This window comes from Cyprinodon tularosa, unplaced genomic scaffold, assembly GCF_016077235.1.
Source record: "Cyprinodon tularosa strain WSP-4 unplaced genomic scaffold, ASM1607723v1 ctg41, whole genome shotgun sequence".
Classification (NCBI taxonomy): Eukaryota; Metazoa; Chordata; class Actinopteri; order Cyprinodontiformes; family Cyprinodontidae; genus Cyprinodon; species Cyprinodon tularosa.
Genome location: NW_024039130.1, coordinates 1,024,282 through 1,043,198, shown reverse-complemented (window position 1 = coordinate 1,043,198; position 18,917 = coordinate 1,024,282). Strand labels below are relative to the sequence as shown.

At 36.7% G+C, this 18,917-nt stretch overlaps 1 protein-coding gene across 3 annotated transcripts in view; it reads left to right on the top strand.

Moving 5' to 3' along the window:
- Positions 1-18,917, top strand: part of LOC119792101 (Down syndrome cell adhesion molecule-like protein 1 homolog) — a 139,105-nt gene that overhangs the window by 74,282 nt on the left and 45,906 nt on the right. For 2 of the 3 annotated variants that reach the window (XM_038298569.1, XM_038298568.1), the window contains exons 4-13: positions 3,009-3,155; positions 3,280-3,558; positions 5,320-5,595; positions 5,738-6,037; positions 10,467-10,609; positions 10,807-10,936; positions 14,201-14,479; positions 15,434-15,562; positions 15,675-15,854; positions 17,088-17,293. In XM_038298569.1, the coding sequence (XP_038154497.1) occupies positions 3,009-3,155; positions 3,280-3,558; positions 5,320-5,595; positions 5,738-6,037; positions 10,467-10,609; positions 10,807-10,936; positions 14,201-14,479; positions 15,434-15,562; positions 15,675-15,854; positions 17,088-17,293 (2,069 nt within the window). Of the gene's footprint in view, positions 1-3,008; positions 3,156-3,279; positions 3,559-5,319; positions 5,596-5,737; positions 6,038-10,466; positions 10,610-10,806; positions 10,937-14,200; positions 14,480-15,433; positions 15,563-15,674; positions 15,855-17,087; positions 17,294-18,917 lie in introns of those variants that run through there. The other variant, XR_005281939.1, reaches the window with a different exon arrangement.

Here is an 18,917-nt window from a genome sequence, read left to right as displayed (position 1 = left end):
ATGTAATGGCACGGATATCAATTATGGCTGGACTATTAATTACATTCACAATATAATCATGGCCACACAGAAGGGAAGAAACATTTGCTGCTAGCCTGCAGAAGTAAGAAGCTAGAAGCAAGATGTTTTCCACACAGTATTGAAATCTGTGATAATGGATTTTGAATAAGAGACCATTTTAAGCCTTGAAAGCTACAATGCAAAGCAGTATGGAAACGTATTACTGGTGTGGACCAATAAAAAACCAAATCAATAGAACAAAAACAACAAAAATCAACATACATCTTGTTTAATATCCAATGCGTAGTATGTGTTTACTGTGATTTCATGAAAAATTTGATAAAACTAACAGAGAAACCTTTCAGTACCTTTGGCATATGGCAAAATGACTTAAAGTGACTGCTCATAAATGTGTAACTGCTTAACAATATATGAAAGGAAGCTTCTGTTTTGAGGCTGCCAGATTCATAATGTTTTTTGTTGTTTTTTTGTATGTAATGATGAGACATTAATAGGATAATAAAAATGAAGAAATGAAAGATGGCATTAGTTTCCTTTATGTTGTTTCTTGACTAGATTCTTTATATTTATGTGCTCTAGGCTGCTTTTCTTTGTCTTCATTTGTAGCAGTCTCTCAGTTTCTTACTCCCCTCCCTCCCGATCACCCCCTTCATGCTCTGTCTTTCTTTCTTTAGGCATGTTGTGACAAGGGTGTAGCAGCGTGTTACACAGGGCTCCACTTGCCAAGTGCATATTATCCTGTAAGGCATAATACCCAGGTCTGAACAAAAGGGCAGGCTTTGAAATTACAGCTTGCGTTGCTTAGCACTCAGCACAACAGACTGACTCAAATGAAAACACGTGTGTGTGAACTTTATGTTTGTAAATGCTTTAGCTGACACTCATATATGTCAGTAGATTAAGGTAAAAATTATACCTGAATAATGCATATACATTCAAGGCATCCCTCACAACTAGTCTGTACTCACAACAGAAATAATATTAAACCAAATGCATACTAATGCTTACTTGTACAAAATTCTTTGAATTGTTACAAATGTTTTGAATTGAAAAACATATAAACAAAAACTGAAAATCTTACCTTGACATGCGTTGACAAGTACATCAAAAATTTAGTATTATGACTTAAAAGCAACTTAATGAAGGCTGCTAAACTTTTTCCTATCTTCCAAGAAAGAAAAAAAACTTAGCCACCAGTGCCCAGAAGCATAGGCAATGGTAGCATAGAAACTACAAAATGCCACTCGTCTATTCAAAATAATGTGATGTTGTTTAAAGAAAGTTTGAAAAGCAAGTATGGGCTCAGCTTTACTGTAATCAATTCTGCTTGCTCTCTCCATCTCTTTGACTTGAAAATCAGCGCAGAGTTTATCTGCTTAATAGATTTTTTCCTAAACAGAGTCACTTATGAAACCATTTTTTATCATTACCTTCTCTAACAACTAAAGTATTTATTGATCACTGCCTCTATGTTCCTTTTCTGTATTTGCTTCTGTCAGTCATTCTAAGTAAACTGTTGCTCTTATTGAGTCTGGTTTGGCTGAATGCTTCTTCTGAATGTGTGTGTGTGTGTGTCCGTGTGGTGGGGGGGTGATTATGTGTGGCAGGTAGCCAGTTAAATGTTCTGTGTTTTCATAAATCTTTAGTCAAAGCTTTGCAGCCATAGAATCCATTGACTGTTGTTGCTCCCAGGAATCAAAAACAAGTTGTGTTATTGATCATTCTTTCACACCGAACATCCACACACACATAAACAATGAATATAAGAAATATGTGCTGTTTTCAGTGCTTAACCGGTTACTTTGAGTTGTGTACATAACAAAACTGTCTAAAATGTAATGCAAAATATTTTGTCATCTATGTCTAAAATAAAAATTTGTGGTGGCAAGGTTACCTAGAGAAGTAGAAAAATTTATATTTTCTGCCCACATTTGTCTTTCATTTAGGTCTTTTTGTTTTCTCTCATGTACTCACATTTTCACAGTGTATTCTCTATTTGTTAACATTTCAATAAATCAGCTGTAAAAGTATGTAAATTAAAAGGACATTTTACTGTTACTCAAAAAAATACACTGTTTATTTTTCTTCTTCTCCTTTCTTTCTGCTGATCTTTTTTTTCTTGATAATAATGTATAGATTTATTTTTCTCAATAATTTATTATTTACCTCTTCTGTCCATTTCCTTGGAAATCAGGGTTTTTTATCAGTAATATGTTTTAAAGAAAAAAATTTGATGCAAAGAATCCAAGCAACTGCCAGCTTCTAGAACACTTTGTTTTAGTTTATTGCATTATAGCAGAGATGCATTTTATATTTTCTTTTTTTTTTATAATGAAAATGTGGTATAATCCTTTCATTAAAAGAAAAAACAAATCTGAAATAATGAATTTTACTTAAATATATATATATAGAGAGCCATTGCAATGCCCAGGTGCATTGCATCCGGCTCCACTTTGCTGCAAATTCTGGAGCAAATACACAGCCATTGTAATCAATTAGAGCATTTACACAGCCTCCATTCTGTGGTTGGCAAATTTGCCTTGATTATTTTTACCGGACATCTGAGTAACCCCTCTATGCACAACCATCTTAACATGATGGAGGGGTTTCGTTACACAGATGATTCGAGGCTATGTTGTCAGGGGCCTAAATACCCCTGGTAGGGTCTCTCCTGGCAGCTGGATGTGATGGGTCAGACAAAGAGCAGTTCAAAAAGAGCCAAACCATCTAAAAATAGTTAGGCTCTCCTCCACACATAGCCTGGGCTCTAGAACCCAGCCTTTTGACAGCTTGGGCCATAAGGTCTTAGGTGCCTATCCGGGTGAAAATCTCTGAACTCGGTGGTGGACACTGGTAGTAAGGGATGCTTTTATCAATGAAGTGAATATAATGTATGTTTCCAGGATGTATAGGGTGAGAGGATGAATGATTCACTTCCCATTGATAGATAAAAAATGACCAACCTCTTCTTTTTTGCCCTCTTACAGGTAATCGCTTCTTCCTGACCTCATTTGGTGCTTTGTATATCTCAGAAGTGCAGAAGGAAGATGCTTTGTCCACCTACCGCTGCATCACAAAGCACAAGTACAGTGGAGAAACCCGCCAGAGCAACGGAGCAAGGCTCTCTGTAAAGGGTAGGGGGAGAAGCATATTTTTTTGTTTTTATAGATTGTTACTAATAAACTTTTGGGTTTGGTTTTTGGGAATCTTTCCATGAACTAAAAGTTTGAATCAAATCACATCTCTCACCATATTTAGATCCAAAGGAGTCAGCCCCATCTGTGCTGGATAGTTTTCAATCTGGTGAGATGCAGGTGGGGCACAGTGTAGAGCTGCCCTGCATTGCTTCTGGATTTCCAAATCCCACCATCCGATGGTTGAAAGATGGTCGGCCATTACCAGCTGACTCCCGCTGGACACGGCGAATCACAGGCCTAATAATCTCCGACTTGAGACTTGAGGACAGCGGAAACTATATCTGTGAAGTCACAAATAGCTTTGGCTCCAAAGAGGTGACTGGTCACCTCAATGTTATAGGTGCGTATACATGTTGGATATATCTTCATAGAGAACTGTGTTTTAAATAAAGTGGATCTAACTATAATTTTCAGAAACAGACACTTCCTACTCAAATACTTCAGACGTGTTGAATTGAATCTCTATTAATCAGCAATGACAGCTGGAGATTTAGTAGGTCACACACCCTTTAAAAGTCTCAATATGTGAAAATAAAACGAGGATTTGGTCCTTGATTTATATACCCAAATTAAATATACTTTTGTATAAGTATATATACATTTATATACTTTATACCACCTAAATGCTCGAGAGACTGACTTGACTTAGTTTTTTTATGGCATAAAATCTAAGTCAAGTCACTGTCTTTTAGCATCAGTTTCAATGACAAAGGGAATTTCAACTCAAGTTTAACGTCTCTGAACAGCAAATCCAGGCAAAGACTCCATTGTTTCAGAGTATTGATGCTTTAAATCTCTAACAACAGAAATTTACATTCTATCATGTGTACTGGTATGTGTGTGGCACTAGGATGGCATAGGTACTTAATTTAATTATGTTTTTTTTTTATCTTCAGGTATAATTATCTAATTAATCTAACACATGGACATTTGCCAATTATCTTCTTAAGAACACCTTTTACTATACTACTTACAATACTAGTTATAAGCCAATACAAAAGCTAGAAATTCCCTTTGTTTAGATTGTCTACTTCTTTAATATATTATGCAATGATTTTCTAAAGCTAAAGCCTTTTAACTCATTAAAAGTACTTGGAAGATTTAATAGGATATTATGTACAAAATCTGCATTTATTGTTAAAAAATAAAGCATTTTAATGTGCAAAATGAATTACAAAATAAGAAGTGAGGAACAATACATTTGGTAAATGAGAGAGTAATTTCTCAATACACACATTGGTTTTTATAAAAAAACCGATAAAAATGCATTTGTTTGGAATGATACTACCTACTCTAAAAGAAAAAGATTCAAGAAATGAGTTAGGTTTATATGCTCTGAAATAACCCTGAGGCCTTTTTTTATATGCATCTACATTTATTATTTATCCACAAAGTAATTATTATAAAGCTGAAGCACACATCTCTTTTGTTGTGAGCAATTAAGAGCCAAGATTTATCTATCTATCTATCTATCTATCTATCTATCTATCTATCTATCTATCTATCTATCTATCTATCTATCTATCTATCTATCTATCTATCTATCTATCTATCTATCTATCTATCTATCTATCTATCTATCTATCTATCTATCTATCTATCTATCTATCTATCTATCTATCTATCTATCTATCTATCTATCTATCTATCTTTTTGAAATAGCAAACCTTAATTGTCAGAGAAACTAATTGAGAGTCAAAGAAAAAAAAAAGCATAAAACAACATAAAAGTTGTAAATGCAAAAACACACAGATACACATGTTAATATAGACTTTCAGCAGTCCCCACTTCCCACATCAGCTGCTTTATTGCTCACTGACATTTTCTCCCCTTCCTGTCCTCCTGTCTCAATTTTTCCTTGCTGCTGAGCACACACTCTCGATCCCACACATGCACATACCCATATAGAGAGACACATCAACCAAAACACAGACAAGAAATACACACCAGAATATGATTTGTGTTGCTTAGCTAGCACAGCCAATTTTTGAATTCTACGCCCAACATGCTTTCTTATACCAGTAGTTTCTTTCTTCAGTATGTAGTTACTCACTTGTGCCCTTTGGAATAATTACCTTATATTTTTTTCCCCCGTCTCTAGAACCACTGCGGGTCACCCTGTCTCCAAAGAACCTGAAGACGGGGATCAGCAGTACAGTAATCCTCTCCTGTGCTGTCCAGGGTTCCCCCCACTTTACTGTGTCCTGGTACCGTAACACAGAACCTGTGATGCCTGATCAGCACTTTTCCATCCAAGGAGCACACAATGAGACACTTTTCATCTCTGCTGCACAAAAAAGACACTCTGGGGCTTACCAGTGCTTTGCCTCGCGAAAGGGTCAGACTGCACAAGACTTCTCCATCATACTGCTAGAAGGTAAAGATTAAATCTTATTAACAAATTATTTTACAAGCCTGTTACCAAGTAATATTAGCACTAAGATTTTATATTTATTTTATATGCTATGTTTAGCTCAGTTGAACAAAAGGATTCCACTTCTGGCCTTTTCCTTTCTCAGATGGTACACCTCGCATCGTTGCCTCCTTCAGCGAACGTGTGGTTGTCCCCGGCGAGCCATTTTCTCTGATGTGTGCAGCCAAAGGAGCCCCTCCACCTACAATCACATGGACCTTGGATGATGAGCCTGTAGCCCGTGATCTGTCACGTGTTAGATCCAGCCAGTATACCCTCTCTGATGGAAGCACCGTAAGCTTCGTCAATGTCAGCAGCCCACAGATCCGTGATGGAGGAGTGTATCGGTGCGCCGCACGAAACTCGGCTGGTGGTGCTGAGTACCAAGCGCGCATAAACGTAAGAGGTGCCTGTCTACTTTTCAATATCAGTCATACAGAGGCTTCTCATAGCCTTACCCCTTACCCACCCTGACCAATACCCTCTGCTTTACCCTCCTAAAGCTCTTTTTCTGTCTATATCTGATTTTTCTTACATGCAAAGTTTTAGGTTTTATTTTACTTTTTATTTTAACTCTCAAACTTACCTTTTTGAAAGCTAATTTCTTCTTATTACTGACAATTATATTTGTTGTATGACCTTCTTTCTCTTCTATTAATATACCTCTAAAATGTATTAAGTAGCATTGAGATACGCAAAGTAAACAAATGTACTTTTACTCCATATAATGACTTCCCATTCCCAAGGGGCTGACCCGTTCCTCTGATTAAATTTGCATGTTTTCTAAGCCAAAGCAAGTTTTTGGGCTACTATATAAAGTTTGGAACTCAATGCTAATTTTGACATTTTGAATTGAAAAGGCTTCCTGGATGGGAAGCGAAACGTCTTTAAACTAGGAAACCAAGAATAGTGGATTGTTTTTTTTTTACTACTATGACCTAGATATCTGAGATGACTGTGTTAAATTTAGTTGATTGAGCTTACCTGTTATGATCCCCTCGATCTTACCTGTTAAGTGCTAGTCAATTGGGGACCCTGGGCATGAATACTGTGAAACTAATTTCACGAACAATCTTGCATATATTTGCAAACTTGATAACTGTGTTTTACTGATCAAGGAAGAAAATGTACGGGAAATAGAATTCAAAAGGGATTACAATGAGTGATCAAGTGACTGCATTGCAATTTATTTGTTGGAGTAAAAAAAATCTGTGGGTGCAACTAACATAAAACCTCAAATTGACTCTGCATGTCTCTTTGACCTTTTGGTACAAGCAAATATTTAGTTATATAAATAACATTTTTGTTTTGCTCTGCAACTTCTCACATTGTTATTCCCAGATGTTCACTTCCAAGACACAATAGCGGATATTCTTACACATACCTATCTTCATAGCGAGAAACATATGAAGGACAACAAAATGAAACTAGATAATAATTGAAAATAGAAGAAAAGCCTCTTCAATGAGGAACATCTGATTGTAAACTCTTGAGACAGAACTGATTAAGTTAGTTTTCTAGAATGACGGAATAAATAGTGACACCAAGGGACAGAGCTGTATCACCATCTCTCCTTCTCACGCTCTATCTCTCCTCTCTCTCTCTCTCGCTTTCTTTTGATTTTTCTCAATACTTTTTTCTTGGTCCTTTTGGTGAGATAGATAGTTTTGACATGCAAGTCAGCTCTAAGTAAACATGCCAGAAAGATCATTGAAGTGAGAATGAGCCCCACTGCCAGAGAGTTTAAGCACTCCATGCTACACAAACTGTCACCAATCACACACAGATACATTGACACTCATACTTAGGACCAAACCTCAGAAAACTGAAGCTCATATGTTTTCCCGCTCACCAAGATTTGTTTCATAGAAAGTATCTGATTCACTAAGCAACCAACAATAACTACACAGAAACTCACAGATATAGCTATGCACGTTTTCTATATAGGGCCTGAATGGGTGTTCACACACGTGTGTTTATGTATGTGATAGAGCTCCTGAATAATACATCTTTGACTCGTCAGAGCTGTGACTTCAAAGCTCAAAACATGCTGAGAGAGGGGTGGAAAAGAGAGGAAAAAGAGACCAAAAGACAGCAAGGGTAGGAGGGGGGTGTCAGAAGAAGCAAAAACAAGATAGACAATGGGGAGAAGGTCAAAGCTAAAGTGGCAGATTATTAAGGGATAACTCTCAACCACCGTCAGAAATGCTAAAAAGATTTTATTTGTTAAATTACACATACTCCTTGCATGCTTTTTATGTTAAACCTTTATTAAAGAAATTTAATTCAATTTTATATTAATCAAAACAAAATTGTCCACATTTCATTGAATTTATATAGGTATTTGCCTTTGAATTTTATTTGTAGCTCCTATTTGATAGATATAATTTCTGTTTTTTTTTTTTATAGACCCAGCAGGGATAAGCGTGAAGGAAAATGGAAAAAGTTTTAGATCTTTAAGTTAATCTCATAAAAAATGGAAACAAAAGTGTTGTGTTCATATTTTTGTTGGGTGTAATATATGAAAACATGTCTGGAATTTTACTTTCTTTATTAGATCTTTTTTCCTGTTTCATAAATTTCCTTTGATAATTGTTTAGCTTTTCCTTGTGAAAGATTATTTAAGAGTCTGATCTGGTTTTTCTAGTTTGTTTCTTTGCTCACCCTGCAGAGCAGTTGTTTTGATAATAGATGTCTTTCCACTGACATTTAGTTTAAATGTATTTGTAAAATCATTCATGTTTTTGATCCATCAAAGGGCAACAAAGGACAAATTCATACATTTACACCTACAGAATTTTTTTTAAAGCAGCCAATTAACCTAACTCTATTGTTTTTGGAGAGTAGCTCAAGCATCAAGACATAATTGACTGATGTTTTTTTTTGTGTGTCAGATATCAGTGCTACGTCAGTGTTTTATTTCGATTTTACATTTTAATAGTAAAAGCAATACTTGAGTGTTTTCCAAATTAACTTTTTCTCAAGTATAATTGTCACACATCTTAATAAACATTTATTTGACAGAGACTGAAGAGATTCTTAACACTTTTTAGGGAGATTCAAGCACAGAGCTATGAGAGAAGAGTCTCTAGAGGAAAAAGGTTGACAAAGATGTAAGTAATAGCTTAGCGATAGCTTAGAAGAAGAGCTGGCTGAATAGTTCCTTTGTCCTCTGTAGAAATTGTCTGTTACACAAGAATTTGACTACCAACAGAAATTTTCATTAATTTAATTTATCAAGTTACTCAAAAATGTGAGTTGGTGCTAAGATAGGCACAAGCCTGGTCCAGCTATGACAGAAAAGGTGCTCATGATAGCAGAAGTTAACTTTGGTTCTCACACTTTCCAGGAGTTCAAGCCCTAACTCCTTTTTCATGTGCATTAATAATCTTTTTCTTCCTACAATCTCCCCTCTGTTTCTTTGTGTTGTGAGAAAAGAGGTGGTGGGAATTTCAGAGTAAAAACAGCCTACAAACTTGCGCTAACTTGACCATTGTAAACAAAAAAAGCAAAACAGAAACACAAAATAAGAGGGGGTATTGGAGGATGAAAAAGAGTGTTTTTGAGCACAAATGACAAGATTTTCCCTAGAACTCCCAGAGAGAGCATGAACCCAAAGCCCCATTTACACTACCCTTTTGAAATCGTGCGGAGGACAGTCCGAGCACGGTAACCGAGATTATCAACGCACAACTTAACTGAACGGTGCGAGACACAAACAATCCGCACTAAATCTAGTACTATTTATTAACAGTGGGGCTTGGCGTGGTTAAGCTGTGGCTCAGGTCTTTGATAACAAAGACCGCATAAGCAGGCTGCGTCATCTCCTATTTAAAGTCAGCTGACTCATTTTGCAGGTTTTACGACATGCCCAGCTTTGCAACTCTCAGATCTCTCTTCATCTGTTCACAGCAAAAACTTCTTCTCAGCCTATTAACAATAAATGGCATCAAAAGAGCGTTTTGGACCTGGGAAGATGCCAAGACCAAGGCTCTAATTGAAATTTGGGTGGAGGATGGTATCCAGGCACATGACTTCCTTAATGTCATTTTTGTCATTTTTGTTTGCATATTCCCTGCCTTGAGAGCTATAGTATTGTGGACCGCCGATAGGAGCATGATGTGTAAATTGCCGTAAGAACCAAGCTCGGAACAGTTAACTGATCCAAGCCTGGTACGAACATGGAGCGGTTGCAGCGGGGAAGTGTAAATGGGGCACAAGTTAACTTCTGTTATCCCCATTAGCTCTATTTCCACAGCCTGGACCAGGCAGGCCAGCTATGGTCTTCCCTTCCAATCTGACTGACATTAAGCTATTATACGAGAAAAAAAAAAAAACTGACAAAGGAGTCTCCAGATTTAGAAAGTGGTTAGAAACCTAAATAAATAGCACAGGGTTGAAGGTTTAAAAAGAAAAATTGTAATAAAGAAAAAAAAAAGTATTTTCTATGACAATCATATTGAAAACAAAACTGAGAAGGAAATGAAAGTGATAGTCCTTGTTTTTTTTCCCTTATATTCTTGCAAAAAGAAATTAAAACTGTGTTTTTTTTCCCTTCACACTTGCAGTAATAACATATAAAATTTCCCAAAATAATCAGATGTATCTTAAACAGCTATATAATTTTTCTTCTTCTGTCTCTTCTCCTAAGTTCTCTCCCCAACCCCCATCCCTTTCCAACCCCCCTTCCTCCCCTCCATTATTCCCAAAATTCCAAGATCTTCTATTGGCATCATAAACTAATGATCTTCTTTATCCTTCTTTCCTTTTCTTTCTCTGATTCTACCACTCTTTCTTTCTCCACCTTTCCATTTTTATCTTGTTCTCATAATCAGGTCCTCCAAGGATAAGGCCTATGAAGAATATTACAGCGGTGGCAGGAAGAAACACTTTCATAAACTGTAGAGTAATTGGGTATCCTTATTACTCGATCAACTGGTACAAAGAGGGAATTCTGCTTCCTGACAACCATCGTCAGGTAAGGTCCCCCTTTTACTCAGTACAGAAATACAAAATAAGGAAGTGCTGTTCCACAAAAAGTTTACTTCATTCTGGGACTTCTTTGAGGAGTTTTTATTTTCTTCTGACAATTCAAAAGTTGTTGTCATAGCCCTTTGTGTATTAATTATTGATATTACGTTAGTGTGTACTAATACATTGCCAATACTTGTTTAGGTGGTGTTTGAGAATGGGACACTTAAGCTCAGCGATGTTCAGAAAGGCATGGATGAGGGTGCCTATGTGTGCAGCGTGCTGATCCAACCACAGCTATTCATCACACAAACTGTTTATGTCACTGTCAAAGGTTAGTAAAATATGTGACGCTGCTGAACAGAATAACTATTCTACAGGTTTTTACTTACAGAAAAGAGAGTATGAAAATCTTTATCATACTATTGATGCTTCCTCAGTTTACTATGTTGAAGTTGGGGTTGGGATGAACCATTCGAACGTGCAGATGAAAATCTGCTACTTCTGTTATTATTATTACTTTAATTTTATTATTATGCAGTTTTTTTTTCCAACCAAATAAAATAGCACACCAGACTCCATTCATATCATCAAGCCATCATGTTCAGATTGGACTCCCTTGATGAGATGACTGGAGTCTGGTGCGCTATTGCTTGGTTGGAAAGAAAACCTGCAGCCACACGGCCCTTTCTGGAACCAGTTTGCTGACCCTGCTCTAGACTGTTTCCCTGTTTTTGTGGATTTACTTTGTAATGGGATTTAAGTTGGTAAGTCTTATTTTTCAGTCTCTCAGAAATGTCTTGCCAAGTGCAGTAAATACTTTTTACTGTCCTGAATGACCCGTTTGAGTCATTTCATTTGAAAAGAGACTGGCCACTGTCACTGTGCTCCTCTGGTAGGGTGATTGCAACATTTCAATGTAATATGCTGGTGAAGGTTTTCAGTCATCGAGGTCATAGTCATTCCAAAAAATGAAAAACAATCCACTGGACTTGTTTTTCCAAGTTTGAAGACGTTTGGTTACCCATCCAGGAAGCTTTTTTCATATTTATTTAATATTTTATTTTTATTTAAATAGATAAACAACCAATTTATATAATAAACTGAACAAGGGTTGTGTTCACACTGCAGGCCTTTAATGCTCATTTTTGACTTTGTTGTGAAATTTTTGTTTTTTTTCTAATAAGTACTTTGAGACAACATTGAGACAAGAAACAAATTAATAGAATACAAGTAAAAATAACACCTCTCCTCTGAAATGGAGCTTCTTTTTAAAAATATCTTTCCTAACTCAGACTGCTATGATGATAATGATGATTAAAAGTACAAACGGACATTTGCAAAATTATGTGTCAAACCCAGGGACCTCTAAAATGAATCTGGTACAGCTGAAGAGCACAAAACAAAGACTACTCTACCATATAGATTTCTGACTAAATATGTTGACACGCCCAGAGAACAGTCATTCATTCTGCTTATGCCTCCTTTTCACTACAATGACTAGAGATATTTTTGCATGCAAGTTTGCACCTGACTTCCAAATGTGCTAAATGTAGATACAGAAGCAGCACCCCGATTCTGTTCCAGGTTTTATCATTCATATTGTGTATAAATTTTTTTTTACAACCAAACCTTATGTAGATCATAGCCATTACACATTCTGATTTTTACTTTACATGGACAAATCAATTATATATGACATGATGTATTTAAAAACAGTATTTTACATACCATCTACTCATACCTAAAGATGTTTATATGTACTTGGAAGCCTCAAAATGAACTGTAAGGAGCAGAAACTTTGTCATCTCAAGGCATATTACTGAGACAATTTAATAAAATTATATAGACAGATTAGTTTAAACATTTCTCTCAAAAGAAGCTTATTACACTCATTTATAGACTTTGCAGGCTTAGTTCCTCCATCCCCTCACAGTTTTACTTTGACTCTGCAGCAATCCCTCATGCCAGGCATGTATACAGCAGCAGTGGAGAGGAAAAACACCCTTTTAACATGAATAAATCTCAAGCAGAACCAGGCTCTGTGTGAGCAGCCTTATGCTGATGCTGACTGGGGGCTCAAGAAGACAGTAGCAGGCACACAAAAGGGATATAGAAGCATCGTTCCATAAATACCTTTAAATGTTAGAGAAAATAAAGGTAAATAGCTATCATTTTTGCTATGCTCTACCTGCTGACAACATTCATCCTCCTCTTTATTCTTTTAAGGTACACTTTCTTATTTGGTCCTGAGATACCTTTAATCAGTTCTGTATTTTGTCTTCAACGCAATCTCTACTTAGGCCATTTTTAAATAGATTAATTAGTGCTGCTGGAGGATGTTCAGGGTTCTTTCCACTTGATATTGTTCTATTAAGGATTTGTAAATCAGACTACTTTGTTAGGGTTGCAATGTATAGGACAAATAAAAAAAAGTGAAAAAGGAGTACAATCTTTTTAATTTACTTTGTTGTTAGTGCAATGAACAAAGTGATTATTGGAATGGCTGGAAACAGGACCGTTTTAGTAAAACAGAATGAAAAGAAAGAACAAAGCTGTGTGTATTGTCTCTAATAATCCCTGATTAAGGGGCTGAGTGGCAAAGAGCAAGCTCTCAGCCTCTCAACAATTACACAGAGCAGGAGGGCTATTGTACAAGTTTTAGGATTGTGTGCATTCCTTACTCATTGCATGTGTTAGTATGAATGAAATGTGTGTGTTGTAATATTTTTTTTCCTCATAATGCTTCACTCTGTCTTCTGCTGCAGCAGAACGACATGTTTGTTCCAGGAAGTTGTCAAGTGTGAATGTGGGTTGTGTTCATTCTCGCAATGTGTGACATTTTTGTTGCTCCCTTGTTTTTATACTGTAGTATTACTCTGCTGAGTTTATGTGTGTGCAAATTAACACTCTCTGTCTTGATGCAGGTGTGTTTTTACTTAAGAGCTTGCCCATCATACCTCTGATTTCTGTAAATTCGTGTTAAAAGGCTTAGAATAAATCACCAAGTTACTCCTACCCTAAACCTAACCGCCACCCCAAGATTAGAACTTTTCCTTATGGGAACCAGTTGTTTATACCCACAAGTCCCTATAAGTCTGCAAAATCTAGCGTATTTCTGGGAAATAGTCCCAACAGGGTAATAAAATATGCCCATAGACACACATACAACTTCAGTAGCATCCAAATCCTCTTTACACACTGCAAGTCATCCGTATCGCCTTAGCTGATATCCATGGCACTGCAGTTTTTCCCCCTATGGATGGGGCTCCAATTAGAGCAGCTATTATGGGTTGACTTAAGCAGGACATGGTGGGTTGAAGTGGAAGAGTTGTACTCGGACGGTGCAGTGGGTTACAAGCCCAAGCTTGGTTAATGGACTTTATTTGACTATTCAAGAATTCAGTGCCAAAAAACAGATATAACAAGATATCATGTTGTATTGATCTTGAGAAATAATTATGTATTACACATTTAATATTTATATTTTCAAAACAAAATGAGTGGTTCTTTAAATTGCTGGGCACCTTTTTTTCCTTTTTATTGCATCTACGCTTATTTTTTTTTCCTTCTCATTCTTTTTTTTTTCCTCTTACAGTTCCCCCGCTGATCCAACCATTTGACTTTCCCCCGACCTCCATTGGTAAATTGATGTACATCGCCTGTGTGGTGGCATCAGGAGACATGCCAATCCGCATCACATGGCGTAAGGATGGCCAGGAGATCGTACCCTCATCAGGGATCACCATTGATACAAAAGAGTTCATGAGTTCCCTGCAGATTTCCAAAGTGTCTCTAAAACACAATGGCAACTACACATGCATTGCCAGCAACGATGCTGCAAGTGTCAGCACAGAAAGGCAGCTCACAGTTACAGGTAAGCACAGAAAAAGATTAATGAGTAGTTTGAGGCCAGCTGGAAAATAAAACAGAGACTGCTGAGGCTGATAAGCAGATGATCTTTCATTTCTATGGCTGAAAGTGTCTTTCATAAAAACAAATATTATCTCACTTAATACCATTCTTACTGTATGCGTAAAAGGCATTCTCTGCTAATAATTCATTATTTTATTTTTGAATTATTAAATAAAAGGCACTAGTAAATCTAGAATAAATAATAAATTATTGATGATTGTCCTAGATGTTTATTGCATTAATTCACATTATTTGTGAATTTATCTGGCAGTCTTCCTATTTTAAAGGGATTTGTCTACATTCAGAGGTATTAGTTTATTCATTACAGGAGACAGTTTTCATTCCAGTTCCAAAGGTCATGGTGTACAGTAGCTATCTGCGACTCACAACAGAGTCAACATGAGAATTTCTGTTACTCTGCATACCTTTTGTATCAGTTGAATATTTACACTAAAGAGTATCTGTGTTGCAAATCGGGCAACATGAAAGGATTTGATAATGTTTACACAGTCCAGCGTGCATGAAGACAGATACATTTGGTGTGTTGTCACAATACCAGTAAGGCTGCAACAGTTTGCTTACCCTCACATTAAGAATCTGCAAAAAACATGTAAATTGAGCTGTGAATTTTAGATTAAATTATATATATACTGTGATATACAGTATATGTGATAACAAAATTATACATTAGATGAGTTTAAATTTTTGGTATTACATGAATGCATGTGAGTGTTAGTCAATCATGCTTAAATGCATACACGAGCAAGAGGAGGAAGTAAAAAAATTAAAAAAATCAACAAACATTGAGCCCCACTGGTACAAACTTTTAAGTCACTTAATTCAAAAGGTTTCACTCTGTGCATTTCAAATAAATTGGCTTTTTACCTGTGCATTTTTTTACTCAAATTCTTTCCAGTCCCGCCACGATTCGTTGTACAGCCCAACAACCAGGATGGGATCTATGGAAAGTCAGCAATCTTAAACTGTTCTGTCGATGGATATCCTCCTCCTAAAGTGATGTGGAAGCATGCCAGAGGAGCACTAGGTACATTACCCTCTTTTCATAACTGTATGCATGTGGTATGTTTTTCTGTCAGCTTTTGTTTACAAAATACTTCACAGTAACCTTTCCTTTGTGGCTCTCACCTTTTGCCCAGCTGGGATTGGAAACCCACAACAGTACCACCCGGTCCCTCTGACAGGTCGTATTCAGATCATGACTAATGGCTCTCTGCTAATCAGACATGTCCTGGAGGAAGATCGAGGTTTCTACCTGTGTCAGGCCTCCAATGGTGTGGGTTCAGACATCAGCAAGAGCATGGTCCTAACTGTTAAAAGTGAGTATGCATATCCACACAGAGAAGCAGGGTAGGGGTAGAGATAGAACATTTAGGAGCCTCTAACTTTATGTAATGATACTCTTGCACTTAACAAATAATTAATTATCTTGCTATACTCTAAAAATGATAAAAGCAAAAGTGATACATAATAGTGATACATAATAGGAGAAAAAACCAGGAGCAGCCCAGGGGAAGATAAGTTAATGTTAACAAACCTGTGACAGACAGCCAGACGACAATCAAACCGTTGATCTTTCAACTCATGGGATCTGTCTTAAGACAGTCAAAATGACTTTGAGCTTGATCACTATCTGTAATCAATTCTATCTATCCTTTGCCACCTGTCAGGAACCTCTTAGAAACAACATGCGTAAAAATGGAAATGACCAATATACTCAATGAACCCAAAAATAAAGATTTTCAATGTCAAATACAGCATGATTTAAGGCTAATGTTTTCTGTAACTCACAGTACAATTCAGTTGTCCTCACGAGAGAGATGTTAAACTTGATATCTGGCAGCTTTTGACACTTGTATACACAAGCGAGTAGAACAAGGCACACATAAATGCATCTACTGCTCTCCCCATGTTTTTCTATCCATGGGGCTGCCCCACTCTCTTCGATGCGCTCCCTCTTTCTCCTTCTCCTGTTAGTTTTATTGATTAAACCGTTCCTCTCCTCTGCCTCCCTCAATTCTGTCTGTATCGCTCAGTGGAGAAGACGGAAAAGCGGAAAAGAGGGAGGGTGGGATGAATAAGTGATGAAAACAAAACAGCAGAACCCTCGTTGGATCGATACAGGGTGTATGTGTGTTGAACTAAGAAGATTGAGTGTGTGAGGGATATGGGTATCGAATGAACACAAAAGGTGGAGTGTATTGTTTTTTTTGCCTCTTCATTGACTTACAACCCCTATGTTAACTATTGGAGAATGAGAAAGGAGTTTTATTGACTTTACCTCAATGACCATAGCTTTTCATTGCTCTAATGCAATGGAACGCTAAACCCCTCCTTTAACTGCCAGTTTCCTATACCTCTCTTTCCTCCTCACTTATTTTTCTCCTCACAAATTCTGCTTATTGTCCCCCCCCCTCCTTCTTCTTCTTTAATTCCTCTTTTACCTCTCTCTGTAATACAACTTCCCTATCTGTTTAATGATTTCCTTTACCTTCTACTCTTTTATCCACACCTAACAATTATCTTACACTCGATTTCCTGTCTCACATCAGTCCCAGCAATGATCACCAGTCATCCCAATACCACCATGGCAAAGAAGGGCCATGTGAAGGAGCTGAACTGCACAGCCAGAGGAGAATGGCCCATCATCATCCGCTGGGAAAGAGGTGACACAGTGATTGACCCAGATCGCAACCCTCGGTACTCCATAACCACAAGCCCCAATGAAAAGACAGATGAGGTGTTGTCTACACTCAAGGTAAAAAAAAAATCATTTGTCTATTGCAGCACCTGTAGTTGATGAAATCAAACCTCAGTGCCTTTTTTTAGTCTTTTTTTTGTGCCTTAAGTGGTGCTTTGCAAAAGTCTTCATACCACTGAGAATTTTTTCTGCACTGCATTGTATTTTATTGCTTGAGGTCAACGAGGTGTATTTAATCGCCCTGAATCAGTACTATCTAGACACACCTTTAGCTGCAGCTGAAACTGGAAGTATTTTGAAACACGTCTTAACTAAATTTAAAGATCTACAAACTGATGGTTTCACATGTGGTTCTTTGCAGAGTAGTTTGAGTTCAGGTAAATCAAACACAAACTGCAAACGTCAATCATTGTCATTTATATTTAGGTCACATTCTTAGCAATTTTAGCCATTCAATGAATATAATTTATTTTAAATTATTCCATTCTTGCTCTGGCTGCAATCTATGGTGGTTGTTCTCTTGCAAAGTTACCCCCTGCAACAGTACTAAATCCTTTGTAGTCTTTAACATTTGTTCTGTTTGTTTTGGATTGTATTTAACTCAATCCATTTTCTCATCAGCTTTGAGTATTTGCTCTGTCCCCCCTGAGTAAAGTGGGCTTTCAGTATAATGCCACCACTACTGTGTTTTACACTGTATTCTGATCAAAACACCTTTTTGCACAGGTTTACTACACAGCAACCAATCTTAATTTGGATTTGTTTCTACATTTTTTTTTTTTTTTTGATATAAATGTTAAATTTGTGGAGTGGTGCTGTTAACAGAATCTCCCTCTGCAGCTGTAGATCTGTTTCTATCGAACTTCTGGAGTTACTATGCGCCCTTTTACTGCTTAAGTGATTAATGCTCTCCTAATTCATCCTGTAGGTTTAGATGAATAGCCATTTATTCATAGGTAATGCAGAGACAAGCTATTTCTGTCTTGATGGATTTAACAATGCTCTGTGACATTAAATTATTTTAAATATTGTTTTCTAACCTCACGTTGGAACCTTTTTACACATTTATCATTGACCTTTCAGGATCAGGGATATTGGTCTTTATTGTGCTGTGAATTGAGTAATATTCCGTACAGTAATAAACCTCTGTGACCTTCAAATAATAGATATAGTAATACAAGCTATAGAAATTATACAAATTAGATATAACTTGTTAAAAAGAAAACTTATATTGCAATTTTAAATTACTGAGCCTCTATATAAAGCATATATATGGAAAATGATTAAAACTGCAATCTAAGAATACATAGCTTTTTACATAACTGTCAATCAAGGCTAAAGTATTTGCTTAGAGTTGCCCTTGATTGTTCTGATTAATGTTAACTGAAAAATCATTAGCTAAGGTATGAAATTCAATGGTTATTTATATGCCTCTATTTTCACAATGTGTTTTCCTTTTAGTTTCATCAATCACAACCAAAACCGTACCTAGTCCCTCACCACACATTCTGCATTCCTCTTAGGATGCCCACCGCAGAGCATTTTTTAAATATTATATGATGGTAGACCTAACTCTCTGACAGACATTGTTCTTAAATTAACTAAACAACAGCTTTGCAGGTTAGCTTTCTTTTCTAATAGTTGGATGCTAAATTGCAAGTCAAAGCTGAAATCAAAGATG